Source organism: Humulus lupulus, chromosome 6, assembly GCF_963169125.1.
Source record: "Humulus lupulus chromosome 6, drHumLupu1.1, whole genome shotgun sequence".
In the NCBI taxonomy this organism is placed as follows: Eukaryota; Viridiplantae; Streptophyta; class Magnoliopsida; order Rosales; family Cannabaceae; genus Humulus; species Humulus lupulus.
In genome coordinates, this window is record NC_084798.1 from 128,093,312 (window position 1) to 128,112,678 (window position 19,367).

The window sequence follows — 19,367 nt, forward strand, 5'->3', positions numbered from 1 at the left end:
ATAGAATAAGTCATAATGTAGATAGTAGTATACATGCATCAACTACTTTTAGTTTATAATTTATCTCACAATGTCCTTTGGTGAATTTGATGAACAAAAAGAGTTTCAATCATTTGATACAAAACAAACTATCACACAAATTTATAAGATAAAAAAAATATATATGTCTCTATTATTTTTAAATAAATATGATTTAATTATTTAAACTATCATAAAATATCTTTAAAATATCATATTTTAATTTATTTATTTATTTTTGCTTATGTCTATGTTTGTTCTAGTTTTGAATTTGGCAGCCACAAAAAAAATTATATATTATATATTTAATATATAATATTATGTTTAAGTTTAATTAAATCTTATTTACGTTATAAAATACATGGTTTTATTATTTTTAAATAATTATTATTATAAAATATCTAAAAAAATATTATATTTTAATTTGTTTAATTATTTATTTATTTAAGTTTGAGTTATATTTAAAATTTACAGTTAAATATAAAAATATTATGCTAAAGTTAACAGAAAAAAATTGTTGAAATAAAAATTTTCTATTATTTACACATTTTTTTATATAGAAGATATATATATATATATTTGCAGTAGATACATGACTATATTGATTTGATCTTTAAATAATAATAAATACGAAAATTGTAAAATAAAGTTAGTGTCAAATATGGGTATAGTCGGCCTTCAGCCATAGCGCCTTAAATAATATTGTTTAAAATTAAATATTACATAATTTTATTTTATTTACAAAACTATCAACCTCTTATATATCATTTTTCTACGACCAAATATCAAGATCTTTTTTTTGTCAAAAAAAAATATATATATATCAAGAATGTTTTGTTACTTTTTTTTTTAATCTCAAATGAAAAGAAAAAAATAATATGATTGTTAATAAAAAATATTATTACTTTTATATTTAGAGACTTTTCCCAATAAAACAAAAATAATTACAAATATAAATATGATCTTTTTTTTTTTTTGTCGGGAATAGATTTTATAACTATTCAGAATGTAACGGAAAAAGAGTACAAATTGGAGGGGGATTTCCTCCAACCAACAAAACTCATTGTCTAGCCTAAGGGCATGCTTTGCCAAACCATGGGCCAAATTATTAAACTTTCGGCCAACATGTGACAGAGTTACCCCCGGAAAATTAGACAATAAAGTTTTAATATCTGAAAAAATAATCCCCAGCTCATTTTGATAAGTTATGTTATTATTTAAAGCCAAAACAAGAGAAAGGGAATCAGAAAAGATAACATCCAGCTGAATTCCAAGCCTTTGAGCCCAATTGAGTGCGACCAATAGTGCTATAGCTTCTGCTTGAAAGGCTGACAACATTCCTGCAAAATAATTCATAAGAGAGCTTAGACAAAAACAAAACTAAGAGATGTCATAGGAATTGAAAAGACTATAAACAAACCTCCCTCAAGAACAAAAAGATAACCTTAACCAAAGGGATGAATCCCTTTGGTTAAGTTTTCAAAGATCGATATAACCATTTACCTTTTTTGCTCACTTATATGAATGCCTCTTATCAGTTAATTTTGAGATTTTGTAGTAAGTTTTAACTTAAAGAACAACGACACTTACCTTTTAAGGGCTTAGATAAAGCTGCAATAACTTCCTTCTCTGGGGAGAGGATGATTGCTCCAAATCCTATCGTTTCTGTCTGGTTAGATAATGCAGCATCAACAGATAAGATTTTGGATTGATTCCCCGAATCTTCTCTTCTTTGATTTGTATATGTTGCATTTTGTATGGGTTGCTCCGTCGTTCTCTGTGTAATTCTTATCGACTCCCAATATCGGGTTACCCATTCAAACACTTGTTGTCCTTGTCTTGTTGGATGTCCATGGGTTCTTTTATTCCTCTCAAACCAAATTGCCCAAGCTATGATGAGCATTTTTTGAAAGTTTTCTTTTTCCAAAATTTCAGAGGCATAGAGTAGTATCTCCTTAAAGGAAATGTCCTCTTTCCTATCTGACACGAAAGGGTAATCCCACCGATCCCATATTTCTTTAGAGGAAGGACACCAAAAGATAGCATGTGCATTAGAATCCTCTCCAAAACCACATAGTGGGCAAACACTGTGTTTAGAGATATTTCGTCGATTTAAACCTTTAAGAGTAGGAAATATTTCATGGTAGCCTCTCCAAGAAAAATGTAGAATTTTACGTGGTATTTTGATTCCCCAAAAGGACTTCCACCACATTGCTATTAATGTAACAGATGAAGACGGCAGTGCAGTGTCCATAGCTGAGGCTAGATTATACCCACTTTTGACAGTATAGTTCCCATGATTTGTATAATGCCAGAACCACGAATCTGGATGATCAAATTGAGTAAGAGGTATGGTTAAGATGTTCTGGGCATCAGCAGCATTAAAAAATTGTTGGACTCGTATCATGTTCCACGAACCAGGAGTTTCAAAGAGATCATGTACTCTAAGGGGATCAGATATATCAATTATACTTGGGAGAAAAGATGGAGGTCTTGGGATCCATGGATCACTAAAGGCCAAAGTTTCTTTTCCATTTCCTATACGTCGTCGCAATCCTCTTCGTAAAAGGTCCCTACCCCAGATGATACTTCTCCACGTTATTGAAGGATAATGACCTTCTCTAGCCTCCAATATACTTGTATGTTGATAGTATCTTGCCTTGAGTACTTTTGCAAGAAGGGATCTAGGGTTTATTAGTAATCGCCAAGCCTGTTTTGCCAGAAGTGCCTGATTATACTGAATAAAACCACGGAATCCCAATCCTCCCTCACATTTTGGTCTACATATTTTATGCCAAGCGCGCCAGTGAATTTTCTTTTGTTCAGTAGTAGAGCCCCACCAATATCGGGCTTGTATTCTTTCAATTTCTTGGCACAAACCTTCTGGTGTATGGAAGCATGACATTAGATAAGTTGGCATAGCTTGGATAACAACTTTAAGTAAGATTTCTTTACCTGCTTGAGAAAAAAGCTTTGATTGCCATAAGTGTAACTTCATCCAAACTTTGTCTTTTATTGAATTAAACAAAATTCTCTTATTTTTACCTCCCAACATCGGTAGACCCAGATATGTTTCTATAGAATCAGTTCTTTGCATATTTAGAGAGGATGTATACAATGTGGCAATCTCTTCCGAAGTATTTGGAGAAAAATATAATAAAGACTTTGTAAAATTGATTATCTGCGTAGAAAAGATAAATAATAGTTATAGCTATATTTGAATAATTGGAAAAACATATGTGTTGATATCTCTAATTGGAGCTAGTTACTAGTGAATGCATTTATTGTGTCTTTCAGAATTTAATTGCAATGGTTAAAAACATTACCTGTCCAGAACATGTCGAGTATAGAGAAAAAATGTTTTGTATAGCTTGTAGAGATCTCTCAGATGCCTGGACGATAATGAGGCTGTCATCCGCAAAGAATAAGTGGGTAATGAAAGGAGCTATATTAGCTAATCGTAGTCCCTTTATTTCCTTTCTACTTTCCGCTTGTTGAAGTAAAGCTGAAAAACCTTCTGCACAGACCAAGAAAAGATAAGGTGATAGAGGGTCCCCCTGTCTCAACCCTCTTTATGGAATTACTTCTCCATAGATTACTCCATTAATTTGAAACGAATATCAGACTGAAGTTACGCATTTCATTAATTTGTTAACCCAGTAAGGTCGAAATCCCATCTTAATTAACATTTTTTCCAAGAAAATCCATTCAACTCTGTCGTACGCCTTGCTCATATCTAATTTCATTGCTACGAATGATTTCCTCCCTGACTTCTTAGATTTTAAACTATGGAGGCACTCATAGGCTATAAGTGCATTATCTGTTATGAGTCTTCCTGGGACAAAAGCACTCTGGGTAGAGCTGATGAGTGAAGCTAGGAAAGGTTTTAATCTATTAATTAATACCTTAGAAATGCATTTATATAGGACATTGCATAGACTGATTGGTCGAAAATCACTGATAGTAACTGGATTTTTCACCTTTGGAATCAGAGAAACCAATGTTGAATTAATTGTAGACAAATCTTCACTTCCATTTAAGCATTCTAGAATAGTTTTTGATACTAACGGGCCTACTATATCCCAATGTTCTTGGTAAAACAGTGCACTCATACCATCTGGACCTGGGCTTTTATCTGCAGGCATAGAGAAGACTGCATCTTTTATTTCCTCCAAGGAAAATGGGGCTTCTAAACTCATGTTCATCTCATCTGAAACAGAAGTATGAACTCCTTGTAATAGTTCTTCAATTTTTTCTTCTGAAGGGGATGAAGAAGTGAAGAGAGAATTGTAGAACTTCATTGTGATCTCGCTGATCTCACTATCACTTGTGCACCATTCGTTTCCTTCATTGAAAATTCCTATCATATAATATTGGAACGGTTATTTTCATAAATAAAATTATATGGCCTACCCATTTTAGCTTGTATTTTTAATGATATGTATCTTGTTTTGTATGATAAAGGAAATTAGGTTATTATTGGTTTTGTATCTTTATTTTATAATTATTCCTTGATTTACTTAGGTCTCCTTGAAATGATCCCTAATTGTTATATAGACTCTGTTAGCCAATAGTTCACTACTCAATAATTAAGCATTTTGTGAAAGATATGTGAAGATCGAAATGTAAAGAAAAATCAATTATAGTACCTTTAATTGAATTGTTCTTTTGTCGCTCTCTTGCCTTTTGATGAAAGAATTTTGTATTTTGATCTCCTGCTTTTAGCCATTGTATTCTGGATCGTTGATGCCAAAAGACTTCCTCTTTGCGCAATAAATCATCCAATTTTCTTTCTGTTTGTCGTAACTCACTATGGTCTTCCATATGTTTTTGTGAATTCTGCAAACGGATTATTTGTGAATGGGTTTGTTTTATGTCTTTGGATAAGGATCCAAATTTTGACTTGTGCCATGTGGATAAGTTAGTTGAGCACGCCTGAATATTACTCATAGTTGCGAGAAGGGAGGAAGAAGAAGAAAAAGGTTTCCAACACTTTTTTATAATTTCTTTGCATTCTGTCTCATTTGACCATATATTTTCGAATTTAAAACGAGGTCTTTTTCTGTTTCTTAAAAGGTCGTACCCATTTTCATCTTGAAGACTTAAGAGAAGCGCTCTATGATCTGAATGGTAGAAGTCTAGATGTGTTAAAGAGGCTGAAGTAAAACTATCTTTCCACTCTTCGTTGACCATTGCCCAATCCAACCTCTCCTGTAAGAGACCATCCTCACAAAATCTTTGCCAAGTAAATTGATTACCTCTATAATCCAAGGGTTGTAATTTACATACCTCTAGTGTGTTTCGAAACGCTTCAATTTGGTGTTCGTTTCGTAGCCCTCCTCCATTTTTATCAGCTTGACTTAGAACTTCATTGAAATCCCCCATCACTAACCATGGCCCATGTGCTACTATTCGCAAATGTTGTAAGAGCTCCCATGTCATATGTCTATTGGATACTGCTGGGTGACCATAAAAGCCACTGAAGTGCCAAGACATACGTTGATTATCAAAACTTATAAAGCAACTTATGTGATTTGAGGATGATGATTGTACTGAGATCATTACATTTTCTTTCCATAGTAGCATTAACCCTCCACCTAGTCCTATCCTTGGGATCTCAAAGCCATTATCGTAAGAGAGTTGCTTGCACATTGTTGCTACCTTATCTTTAGTAAGTTTTGTTTCCATTAGAAAAATTACTTCCGGTCTATTGTTTTTTATGAGGAATCTTAATTGCCTCATAGCTTCTTCTCCATTGAGTCCTCTGGCATTCCAACTAGCGATAGCCATTTGGGGAGAAAGAAAAAATATATAGGACTAGTGGAAAGTTTGGAGAGAAAACGAATATGGGATTAGTGGAAACTTTGGACCAAGTTTATGATATTTTCTATTTTATTTATACTTGTTATAGGGTAGATAAAAGTTTTCCATGAAGTTAATTTTAATTAATAGTGATCTCTTTCATATCATAAATAATTATGAATATTTCCTTCATTTTTCATGCAATTTATTATGATAATTTTTCTTATTGTACTGATATCATTTGTAAATAATTAATATTCTGGTTTTTATATTTATTATACATATCTTTGGCTATATCTTCTTATTTTAAGATGAGAATCAAATAATATAATTTAAATTTATTCACCACTCCATCTAATATTGTTAAAATTTCTAAATGAAGGTGAATAAAGTTGTTTTAATTGAGTTTTGGGTTATAAATTATTTTGACTTTATTCACCACTCCATCAATTATATATTGCTCATATACTTACATGTTTTTATATTCTACTAGTTTACAATTTTTAGATGACTATTATTTTGAGTTTCATAATTTAAAGGCATATCTAATAGTTCAAAAAAAACAACTTTATATATAAGTATTATAATAAAACAATTTTATATATGTAAATCTAACATTAAATTATTGCAAAAACGTCAGCTCTTCCATCTCCTCTCATTTTTAATTTTCTTTTAATTGGCATTATTTATATTAAATTTCTATTAAGGAAAATTTGTTCAAGCATTATTTGAAACAGGAATAACTTTTCCTCATAATAAATTCAATTTCCTCATAATTGTTATTTGTAAGTAATCAATATTCTAATTTATTATATTTATTATACCTATCTTGGAATATTTCTTCTTATTTATAGATGAAAATCAATATTTATTCACCACTTCATTTATTTTGTGAATTTTTTTAAATATATGTGGATCAAGTTGTTTTAATTGAGTTTTGGGATATATATTATTTTAAATTTATTCACCATTCCATCTGTTGACCCTCGTTTTAGCCAACTGACACGGAGTCAAAATATGAATGATATAGGCGAATATGTATAGATAATAACGTAATGACAAAAGTAAAGAAAACACAGTAATTTATAGTGGTTCGGCCCCAGAATCTGGTAATGACCTACGTCCACTTAGAATGATATTGATATGGGAACAAAAGTGCGATCAGAGAGCTTGGGCTCAATGAGTTTCAACACTCCTCATAAACAATCCTCGTTTTTACAGATAATTTCTATATTCCTATGGTTTTTTAGCTGCCAAAAGGTCCCTTCCCATGAGCCATCTCTTGCTTTTTATAGGCCCATGGGGGGTTGCCCAATATTGTTACAGATATTATCCCTTGAATCATGGGATATTCAGAAGATTGCATGAAATAAATTCGGAATACATAAGATCTTTCCATAAATGTTGCTTTGCCAGCGGAACCACCGACCAGTCTGGTCGTGGTAAAAACAGGTATGTCCTGCTTCTGGTGTGTCTCATGGTCGATACTCTAGCAGACGCTCCAGGTGTCAGGCACGTGTCAAGAGATTATTCGCCACGTCACAAATGCTAATTTATTGGATAACATTTGCCCCCCAAAGTTTATTTACTACGAGCTGTAAATAAACTTTGAGCGTACGACCCTTCGGTAACCCCTCCTGACGTGTCAGAGCCTTTCGTGCGTTCTTGAAAAAAGCAAACCACTCCTGTCTAATTAAGGCTTTTCAGTTTCCCAGAAACAATTTTGACGGCCATTACGCTTCCCCATACTTCGAAAATGGAAAATTAATGATCACGCATTTTGAGTACCAGAGACAAACTTATATAAGGTTACTTGAGCCATTTTCTTCCTTTTTACGCACGTCATCTCTTTGTCGAAAAACCCTAAAAACCAGAGCTTTACTCTCTCCGGCGAACCTTCCTTCGTGCTGTAGGATCAGACGGTGGGCTTGTTGACTTCCGAAACTCTCATTTCCATCTTCACGGCCACTTTCCTTGGTAAGTTACTCTGCAACTCCATGCTTCTAACCTTTCGTGGTGCATGCTTTTAAATGGTCTACTGTTTGAATCTCTTGGTTTCTGGTTTTTTGAACGCCTGTAGATAAGATGTTTTTTGTCGTCAACGTATGCTTTTGAGTAGGTTTAAAACCCAGGATTAGCACCTTCTAGGACGTAGGATCGAAGTAGCATTTCGATTTTTTAATCCGGTTGGAAATAATTTCTTCCCGTTGCGAGGGGAGTCGAAAAAGCTTTTCAGGAAAACTTTTCACTCTCACCCTTTTGGCCCGCTTTTTAAACTGTTTGCGCAGAGAGACTTAGTCAGAATACTGTTATATAAAGGCTTAGCTTTCATACTTCGACCAGCGTTACTTTAAGAATCTCCTAGATCCCTCTGACCTCGCCTCCCCATTCTTCTGTTTGCAGCTTTTAATGCCAGATTTGTGGGGAGGTGAGAGACCCATCGACGACGACCTCCTTGCCCAACTGCTCGAGGGAGAAGAACAAATATCCGATCGCATCCACCAGATACCCTTCTCTCGAGTCTCTTCCAGACCGCACCCTTCTATGGCCCGTTCAAAATCCTCTGGCAAGAAAAGGCCCGAATCTGAAAGTAACCCATCTCCTTCTGCTCAGCCTGACCGCAGGCGGGGGCTCCCTCGACCAGTGGTCGAGAAAATATTACTCCTGACCCCAATATCCAAACTAGGGCTCGTCCTCGTCATCGCAATCCGCCTGATGTCGAGTGGTACACTCCTCCAGCTAGTTCGATGACCCTTCGGATGGTCGCGAACTGCTTCAGAAAATACCCCCTAACGGGGGTGACCATTACACGTCCTACTGCGGAGCAGAGGGCTAACCGTCCAGGAGGGGCAAACAGCGCCTGGTCCCGGTATCACATTGAAGCGGGGGCTTATCTCCCTCTTCATCCTTTCTTTGTGGGGGTGGCCAATTATTTCGGCGTCGCTCCCTTTCAAATAACCCCTAATGGATATAGGATGTTGGCTGCGCTCTATGTCCTGTACAAACTTAACAAGTGGCCAGAACCTTCACCTCATGAGGTTAATTACCTCTTTGATCTTAAGTCCAATCCTCAACACAACGGGACGGGCTTTTTTCACTTCTGCCATCAGGAAACTGGCCGGACGTTTTTGAGTGGCACCACCCACATATCAAACGTGGGACATTACAACAAGGAGTACTTCTTTACTCCGGATATATCCAGCAACAACTTGGCCTTCGCGAGAGGAGGTACAATTTTGTCTTTGTCCTGGTCGATACTTTATCATAAAGTATTTCTCTTCGTCATTTCTCAAACTCGACTCGTTTTTCAGGCCCCTGGTTGCGCCCGACCCCAACACCAGACATGGTGTCGAGGTCTGACACTCTGGCCAAGATGTCTGCCGCTACCAAATGTGTCAAGACCTTGACACAAGAAAAGAATTTGAGGTCGTCTGGCCTTCTGGCTCCTCGCCATGACAATAGAGGGTCCGAAACGGACGAACCCACTGCTGGGGGGGTCCCCGAGCAGCAATTTCCTGTGCCCTCTCCAAGGAGGAGGCCAACAGGAGTTACGATCAGGGAACCCACGGGCAGCCCTTCTGCAGAAAGGTCTTCTGCTCCCCAAGGCAAGGGGAAAGAAAAGGCCAAAGAACCAGTTGTTGACTTGGAAGAGTCTTCTGATGACAATGGTAACGTTATTTCGCTTTTAAATGGTCTGCCAATCCCCTGTCACATGTTCGACGGGGATGGCAACTTTACGTATGCTCCAAATCTAGGGCCAAACTTCTTCATGCCAGAAAATGAGTATATGATTAATAGAGTCAATAGTATAGCGACCAGTAGTTGTAGCTCGGGTATTCACTTTATTATCTTCTTTCTGTTGTATTACTCTTTTCCACCTTTTTCTTCCCTTATTAACCTTTTGTGTTTATTTTCATGCAGATATGTCGACTCCCAATATCTTTGACATGTACCAGGCCGAAGAGGAAGAAGAAGTCCCTCAACTTCAACGGAGGTCAAAGAAACGAACTGGTGAAACTAGTCGAGGCCCTTCAGCCAAGAAGAGTCGACCAGAAGACCTTCCTCAGGGCATTCCAACTGGGCAAAGTCCTGCGCCAACTGGGCGAACTCCTACCCCTCCTCCAGCTCCTTCTGAACAGCAAAACACCCCTGCTCGGTCCAATCCTCCACCTGCGCCTGCTAGGGAGCATCTTTCTCGCGAAGAGGCTCATGAGGCCAGGCTCGTGAGCCATACCATTCGATCCGCTAAGGATCGAATTGAACGGATTGGCAGAGGTGAGCGTGTTGGGGCTGCCATGATCCAAGCTGTAGAGCTACCAGTCGATCAGATCCTGAACAGGACTCTGAACGAGATCTCCAGCGTAAGTATTTCTTTGTTTCTCGAGTCTTTGTTTTTTCAGTTCTCGCGATGAGTCTTGACTTCTTTTTCTTTCGTTTACAGGCCTTACTTTCTGCCATTACTGCTCGTACCCGAGCCCAGGCCTACTTTGACCAGATTGAGGTTAAAGTTCTCGAGAAACATCAGGTGAAGGCGGCTGAGGAGCTTTCGGCTGCTGAAGCCAAACATGCTAAGGAGTTGGGGACGGTGGTCCAATGGCGGGATGCAGCGGTGACCAAACTGTCTGCGGCTGAAGCTGCTAAAGATGCAGGGGTTAAGCTGAGGAAAGAGTATCGGTCGTACAACAAACCTCATCTCCGCGAGATCAAGCATCTGGAGGGGGTAGTCAAGTCTAAGGACGAGACTATTGCCACTCTCGAGGGCAAGCTGCAGCAGTCGGAGCTCGACAACTCCAAGAATCTGGAAAAGTATAAGAGGGCGACACTCCGATGTTTCTATAACTTTTGGAAACATAATCGGGGTGCTGACTTTAGCTACCTTTCAGAGGAGGTTAGAGTTGCAGAGTTGGCTCGGTGCGCTGCTCAACTGGCTGAAGAGGAGGCGAGAGCTGCGACTCCTGCAACCCCAAGCGTCGTTGGTTTGGACGAAGAAACCATCGAGGAAGAGACTGACCAGGTTGTTGCCCAGGATCCTCCTGCCCCCCATGCCTCTTAATTTATTTAGCTGTTCTTCTTTCTTTTTAAACACGCGACCCACGGGTCGCCATGTAAAGACAATAATTTCTTTTTAAACTTTGCTGCACGGGCAGTAAATCTTTTTGTTTGAACAATTACATCCAAGCAGCAATGCTTGCGGTGTAAAAGCTTAACTCTTGGTGTTATAATATTTTTACTTATTATAACATTTGTCCGTATGACCGAACTTAGCATAGTACTTTGGCATCATATATTTTGAAAAAATACTCTAAGTACTTGAAGCATGCTTTCACTCATTTTGTTCATGTGTTTACATACCTTGAGAGTATGCTTTGCTATCGATGTGCCTTATATGCCCCCCAAGTGATCGAGGAGCTCTTATGTCCTTGGTCACTTGCCTTGACCATGGCCTGTTCGAACATTACTGTTCGCGCGGAAAAATGATACTTGTAATACAGCAAAACAACACACGTAATGAACAAATACTTGTAAATGTAAATTCACAAAGTTTGGCAAGAACGACTGGCTGAGCACAGTCCCTTACAATTTCGTATTAAAAATGGACTAATCATGTCTTTACGAATGATTCTGAAACAGAATCTTACATATACGAGCAGTTAGCCATACACTGTAGCTAACCCTCTTTGCAAAACTTGTAAAAATTAATGGGAAAATTTGAACAAGCCAGCCCTTTAAGAAGGGCTGTTTATTGATAATACTTGCGCAGGTGTTCTCCATTCCAGTAACGTGGAACGAGATCTCCGTTTAAGCGTGCAAGTTTGTAGGTGCCTGGGTGAAGGACTTCTTCAATCTGGTAAGGTCCTTCCCAGTTAGGTCCGAGCACGCCGGCAGTGGGGTCGCGGGTATTCAAGAAGACTCGTCGTAACACCAAGTCTCCGACGTTGAATCTTCTTTCTTTAACTTTGGAGTTAAAGTACCGGGCGAATTTTTGTTGATAAGCAGCAACTCGGAGTTGAGACTTTTCTCGTATCTCATCAATTGAGTCTAAGGACTCCAGTATTAGCTGGCTGTTTTTCTCTTGATCATACGTTAAACGCCGATGTGAGGGGGGATCTATCTCGACGGGTATCATTGCCTCATACCCATAGGCTAAGGAAAATGGGGTACGCCCTGTGGCTATTCGATGAGATGTTCTATATGACCAGAGGACTTCCGGTAATTGTTCTGGCCATGCTCCTTTCGCTTCTTCAAGTCTTTTCTTCAGGGTGTCCTTGAGGGTTTTGTTTACAGCTTCGACTTGCCCATTCGCTTGGGGGTGTGCGACTGAAGAAAAGCTCTTGATTACCCCATGCCTTTCGCAGAAATCGGTGAACAGGTCGCTGTCAAATTGGGTTCCGTTGTCTGAAACTATCTTTTTGGGCAATCCATACCAGCACACAATGTTCTTGATGACAAAGTCGAGAACTTTCTTGGTCATTATGGTTGCGAGTGGTTCTGCTTCGACCCATTTTGTAAAGTAATCGACTGCCACAACTGCGTACTTTACTCCCCCTTTTCCTGTCGGTAGTGATCCAATTAAATCTATTCCCCATATTGCGAAAGGCCACGGGCTTTGCATCTGCTTTAGCTCGTTTGGAGCTGCTCGTGGGATTTTGGAGAACCTTTGACATTTATGACACCTTCGTACGTACTCCATCGAATCCTTGTTCATCGTTGGCCAAAAATAGCCTTGTCGAAGAATTTTTTTCGCCAAACTCTGCCCCCCAGCGTGATCTCCGCAGAAGCCTTCATGCACCTCTTTCATGAGTTCCTTAGCTTTTTCTGATGTAATGCACCTGAGCAGTGGCATTGAATATCCTCTTCGGTACATAACACCGTCGAGCAGTATGTACCTAGCAGCTTGTCTTTGCAGAGTTCTGGCTTTGTTTCTATCTACTGGCAATGTCCCATTTGTCAGATACTCCAGGTAAGGTGCCATCCATGTATCTTCTACTCGAATTTCCATGCTGGCTTCGGCTGCATCAATGCTTGGTTCACTTAATCTCTCTACTGGGACTATGTTCAAGGTGTCAGCGTCTTTGGCACTTGCAAGTTTGGCCAAGGCGTCTGCATTCGAATTTTGGTCTCGCGGAATTTGCTGGAGGGTGTATTTTGTAAACTGTGCTAGCAAATCTTTTGCTTTATTAAGGTAGGCCATCATTTTTAACCCTCGCGCTTGATATTCTCCCAGGACTTGGTTTACGACCAGCTGAGAGTCGCTGAAAATATCGAGCGCTTTTATGTTCATCTCCCTGGCCATTTTCAGTCCAGCGAGGAGTGCTTCGTATTCCGCTTCATTGTTTGACGCTGCGAAATCAAACCTGATTGCGCAGTGAAATCGATGCCCATCGGGCGTTATCAATATCACTCCTGCTCCAGCGTGAGATTCATTAGATGATCCATCTGTGAATAGTTTCCACGAAGGAGTCTTGTCTTGAGGCATGGGCGCCTCAGGTTTCTCGCACAACTCGTTGCTGGGGAGTTCGGTGAACTCCACAATAAAATCGGCTAAGGCTTGCCCTTTTATTGCTGCTCGCGGTGAATAAGTCACGTCGAACTATCCTAATTCGACCGCCCATTTTAACAGTCGTCCAGCCGCCTCAGGTTTTTGGAGGACCTGCCGAAGGGGCTGGTCAGTCAAAACCGTGATAGGATGGGCTTGGAAGTACGGTCGCAACTTTCGGGAAGCTAGAATTAGGCAATATGCTAATCTTTCGATCGGTGGGTATTTTAATTCTGCACCGATCAGCCTTTTGCTGACGTAGTAAACAGCTTTCTGCACGCCTTCTTCTTCCCGTATCAGTACCGCACTAGCAGCAACTTCGGTAATTGCCAGATAAATGTACAAAGTCTCTCCTTCCATTGGTTTTGATAGGACAGGAGGTTGCGACATGTGAGCCTTTACTGTCTGGAATGCTTGCTCGCAGTCTTCCGTCCATTCAAACTTTTTATTTCCCCTAAGTAGATTGAAGAATGGAACGCACTTGTCAGTTGATTTTGAGATGAATCTACTAAGGGCAGCTATCCTTCCGGTCAGGCTTTGGACATCCTTGATCTTTTCTGGCGACTTCATATCGATCAGGGCTTTTATCTTGTCGGGGTTGGCCTCGATTCCCCTTGAATTCACTATAAATCCCAAAAACTTTCCTGACCCGACTCCGAAGGAACATTTGAGGGGATTCAACTTCATATGGTACTTATTTAACACATCAAAGCACCTTTGCAAATCCTTCACATGTCCTTCAGCCTTCTTGGACTTTACCAGCATGTCATCCACGTATACTTCCATGCTTACCCCAATCAGCTCCTTGAACATGTGGTTGACCAATCGCTGGTAAGTTGCACCTGCGTTCTTCAGTCCAAAGGGCATTACTTTGTAACAATATAAGCCCGTATCGGTCCGAAAGCTGGTATGATCCTCATCAGGGGGATGCATGCTGATCTGATTGTAGCCTGAATACGCATCCATGAACGAAAGGGTCTCATGCCCAGCAGTTGCATCGACTAGCTGGTCGATCCTCGGGAGTGGGAAGCAGTCTTTTGGGCAGGCCTTATTGAGGTCTGTAAAATCCACACAGGTCCGCCATTTGCCGTTAGGCTTGGGGACCAACACCGGATTGGAGACCCATGATGGATAAAACGCCACCCTGATGAACCCATTTTCTTTAAGTCTTTCGACTTCTTCTTTCAAGGCTCTTGACCTGTCTTTATCGAGCAGCCTTCTTTTTTGTTGCACTGGTGGAAAGACTTTGTCTATGTTCAGGACATGGCTGATCACCGCAGGATCTATTCCGACCATGTCTTTATGTGACCAGGCGAAAAACCCCTGGTTCCCTTGCAAGAATTCCACCAGCGCTTGTTTCGCGGTAGGTTCTAAATTCTTCCCAATCTTTACGATTCGAGTCGGGTCTCTTTCATCGAGATGGACCTCCTCCAGGTCCTCGACGGGCCCAACATTTTCTTCAAAATCCCCAAAGCGAGGATCCAAATCTATATCCTCACTTTGGGCAACACCCTATTTGGTGACTTTTCCACCTGATTGGGTTTTGCTGTCTTCCGTCATCTGCAATCGTTCTGGGGTAGCGCTCCTAGATGTTCCACTTTTTGCCTTTGTGATCGAGGCGTTATAGCACTCCCTGGCTTCCCTTTGGTTTCCCAAAACGCATCCTACCCCTGCGTTCGTTGGGAATTTCATGGCTAGGTGCCACATGGAGATGACGGCCCTCAGTTCAACCAGTATGGGTCTTCCAATAACGGTGTTATACGCTGAAGGACAATCGACCACTACAAAAGTGGTGAGTAATGTCCTTGAAGCGGGCGCTGTACCCGTTGTCACTGGGAGTTTGATCATTCCGGCTGGAACGAGTCCTTCTCCAGAGAAGCCGTATATGGTTTGATTGCAGGGCTCCAAGTCCTTCACGGACAGCTTCATGCGTTCCAGCGTTGATTTATAGAGGATGTTTACTGAACTTCCTGTATCGACCAGTATTCTTTTTACCATCATATTGGCCATTTGGATATCTACGACCAGCGGATCGGAATGTGGGAACCGGACGTGTTGGGCATCGCCTTCAGAAAAGGTTATCCCGCACTCCTCTGAGCGGGCCTTTTTCGGCGCTCGGTCCTCCACAGTCATCATCTCGATGTCCTGGTCGTGGCGCAGAGTTCGAGCATATCGTTCTCTAGCCTTTCCGCTATTTCCAGCGAGGTGTGGGCCTCCACAGATGGTTAAAAGTGTTCCGGCTACGGGGGCAGGCTGTAATGGTGGCGAGCGTTGGCGTGTGGACGTCTGCTCGTTGCCACCTGGAGCTTCTCGTTGGGAAGTTCCCGAGGCCCGTACGTACCTTCTCAAGTGTCCTTGTCTAATGAGGAACTCGATTTCATCTTTTAGCTGGTTGCATTCATTAGTGTCATGTCCATAGTCGTTATGATAACGACAGAATTTGGTAGTGTCTCTTTTCGAAATGTCTTTTCGAATGGGCCCAGGCTTCTTGTAGGGCACGCTAGAGCTTGTGGCCTGGTATACCTCTCCTCGAGACTCAACGAGGGCAGTGTAGTTAGTGAACCTAGGTTCATAACGATTACTCTTAGCTCGCTTATTGTCGGAGGTGGAAGGCTCATTGTGTTGCCGTTTCCCACCATTCTTGCCATTACCGTTGCCGTTTCCATTGCCCTTGCCGTTGCCATTTGGTTTAGTGCCATTGGCGGCTTTGGCGGGTTCGGCAGCCTTCTTGCCCTTGTTCGAGGGTTTTCCATCATCGGCAATGGCTTCTTCGAGTTTGATATATCGATCAGCTCGGTCTAAGAATTCCTGGGTGGTTCTGACCCCATCCTTACGAAGACTTTTCCACAGGGGTGAGCGGCGTCTCACTCCCGCAGTTATAGCCATCATCTTTCCTTCGTCCCCGACTGTCTTTGCTCCGGCTGCCGCTCGCATAAAGCGCTGGATGTAATCTTTTAGCGATTCTCCATCTTGCTGGCGGATCTCAACCAGTTGATTTGCTTCGGTCGGGTGGACACGACCTGCGTAGAACTGTCCGTAGAACTCCCTTACGAACATTTCCCAGGAAACTATGCTTGCAGGTGGGAACTTAAAGAACCATTCCTGCGCGGCTTCAGAAAGTGTTGCAGGAAAGATCCTGCACCGAGCGTCTTCGGATACCTTCTGAATGTCCATCTGGATTTCAAACTTATTCACATGCGAGACGGGATCTCCGTATCCATCAAAGTTCGGGAGCGTGGGCATCTTGAACTTGCCGGGAGTCTCTGCGTTGGCTATTCTTTGGATAAATGGAGTGCCCTTTCTTCTATCGTGGTCAATATAAGAGGTTCTTCCTCCGACCAATTGTTGCACAGCCTCATTTAGTGCGTCTATCTGGGCTTGCAAGGCAGTAGGAATAGCTACGTTCTCCGCTGCTGGGGGGATGTTCTCACCATGCTTCTCTCGACGATCATTGAGTATGTCTTTTAGATCTTCCTCTCTTCTCCGTTGCTCGCTACCTCCGAGCCGGTTGAAGACATTATTTTGCCGGGGTTGCCCCCCAGCATCTTGTCTATTTGGCTGATCATCTTGAGGTATTTGGCTCCTGCTCCTACCTTTATTTCCGTTCCTCCCATCAGCATTGTTCTTGCCTGAGTCAGCCTCGTTGTAGCCGTGGCCATCTTTGAACTTTGACTGGCTATGGTAAGACTGGTTGTTCCCTCTATTCCCGTCTCTGGCAGAAACACCTCGAGCGTTAGGGGGTGGCCTGCGCTGGTCGCGATGTCCCCGTGCATTATCATGCTGCTGGGATCCACGGACCGCAGAGCCTAACTCCGAGTCTCTCCTGTTACCAGGAGGGTAGTGACCCCTGTTCGCTTGCTGTGGCCCATCATTCTCGCGGCGTCTAGGACTACGAGGCTGTCGCTCGGCCCTATTCTGCCTTTGCTGCGGGGGATTACCTCGAGCAGCGTGGGATGGTGGATCTGCCTCGGGGTCCAGTGGGACGTCGTCATGGGGCATCTGGGGCTGTTCAGGCCTTTGCGAACTTGAAGGATGGACTGGTGGGCTAGGATTGGGACCTCCCTGGGGTGGCCCAGTTTCAGGTTGATTAGGCTGCGAGGCAGGCGCGGCCTGATTTCTGGCCAACAGCAAGGCCGCTTCAAGGGCTGCCATGGCCTCAGTCTGGCGGCGATCCACCTCCGCCTGTCTCTCGCTCAACTCCGCCCTCTGACGATCAAGTTCCTGCTGTTGCCTCGCCATAGCTTCTGCGGCAGTCTCTTGATTGGCTCTCAGACTTGCCAGCTCTTCCTGCAACGTGCCCAAGGTGCTCCTCAAAGTCGCATCGTCCATTTCCTCCTCTTCAAAATCTAGTTGCGGTTCATCTTCCGCCATGCTTGCTGGGGGAGGAGGAGGTGGCGGGTTCGACGGTGCAGCGGCAGTCTGAGCAGCTTTCTTCCCTGCTTTCGCCATTAGTTTTATCAACAATGATGAGTCGCCCTCTCAATGAAAGCACCAGAATGTTGACCCTCGTTTTAGCCAACTGACACGGAGTCAAAATATGAATGATATAGGCGAATATGTATAGATAATAACGTAATGACAAAAGTAAAGAAAACACAGTAATTTATAGTGGTTCAGCCCCAGAATCTGGTAATGACCTACGTCCACTTAGAATGATATTGATATGGGAACAAAAGTGCGATCAGAGAGCTTGGGCTCAATGAGTTTCAACACTCCTCATAAACAATCCTCGTTTTTACAGATAATTTCTATATTCCTATGGTTTTTTAGCTGCCAAAAGGTCCCTTCCCATGAGCCATCTCTTGCTTTTTATAGGCCCATGGGGGGTTGCCCAATATTGTTACAGATATTATCCCTTGAATCATGGGATATTCAGAAGATTGCATGAAATAAATTCGGAATACATAAGATCTTTCCATAAATGTTGCTTTGCCAGCGGAACCACCGACCAGTCTGGTCGTGGTAAAAACAGGTATGTCCTGCTTCTGGTGTGTCTCATGGTCGATACTCTAGCAGACGCTCCAGGTGTCAGGCACGTGTCAAGAGATTATTCGCCACGTCACAAATGCTAATTTATTGGATAACACCATCAATTATAAATTGCCAATATACTTACATGCTTTTAGTTACTATTATTTTACAATAATTGCCAATATACATACATGCTTTTAGTTAAAATGTTAGTAACTTTTGATTTTGATAATCCAACATAAGGAGGTATAACAAATAAGTTAACTGAAACAAAAACTTGCTCCTCTCTGACGTGATGAAGTACAAATTCACTAAGAAGCTGAAACAAAGAAAACGTGTCAAATGCTCTGTTATTGAACAAATGAAGAGTCACCTAAGGTTATTTGAAAAAAATGACACTTAATTTGTTATCACCAATTGTTTATATATTTTATGTTATTAATTTAATTGTGTAATTCTTTTTATATGGATAACTATTTTAAAAATTTCTGGAAGAATCCAATAGAGTCAACGTGTCAAACTCACTATTAAACCAATCAAGAGTTTTCTAAACTTCTTCTTCACACATAATTTGTTATTATAAATTCTTTTCTACTATATAGTTTTTATAATAGGTGTCATATATATATTTTAGTTATATATACGGGTATATTAAAATTTTGTCTATATTATCACTACCCAAATATTCATCGTTCTATTAAGTTATTTAGATATATAATAATTAAACAACTTTATTATACATATCTAACATTAATATATTGCAAAACTTTCACTCATCTAGCTCCTTTCATTTTTAATTAAAATTATTTATATTAAATAAAAATCAAAATTGTTCAAACATTATTTGGAAATATAAATAATTCTTCCTCATAATAAATTCAGTTTCAACCTTAGTATAAAAAATAAAAAATTAATAAATAAAAAATAAATAAAATTAAAAATTAAATAAAAATAAAAAATGAATATGCACATTGCCATTGAAGCAAAATAAAATTTACTTCCCAAAAAATAAATCATAATCCATAAACACAACAATATA

At 40.7% G+C, this 19,367-nt stretch overlaps 1 protein-coding gene across 1 annotated transcript; it reads right to left on the bottom strand.

Annotated features, from left to right (window-relative positions):
• Nucleotides 1-1,009: 1,009 nt before the first annotated feature.
• LOC133785453 (uncharacterized) lies at nt 1,010-5,808 on the bottom strand. The gene is made up of 7 exons (XM_062224684.1): nt 4,668-5,808; nt 4,133-4,378; nt 3,345-3,535; nt 3,064-3,199; nt 1,609-2,973; nt 1,159-1,358; nt 1,010-1,015 (listed from the first exon to the last, which is right to left on the bottom strand). Exons 1-7 carry the CDS (start codon nt 5,806-5,808, stop codon nt 1,010-1,012), a joined length of 3,285 nt encoding a protein of 1,094 aa, XP_062080668.1.
• Between the last annotated feature and the right edge of the window lie 13,559 nt (nt 5,809-19,367).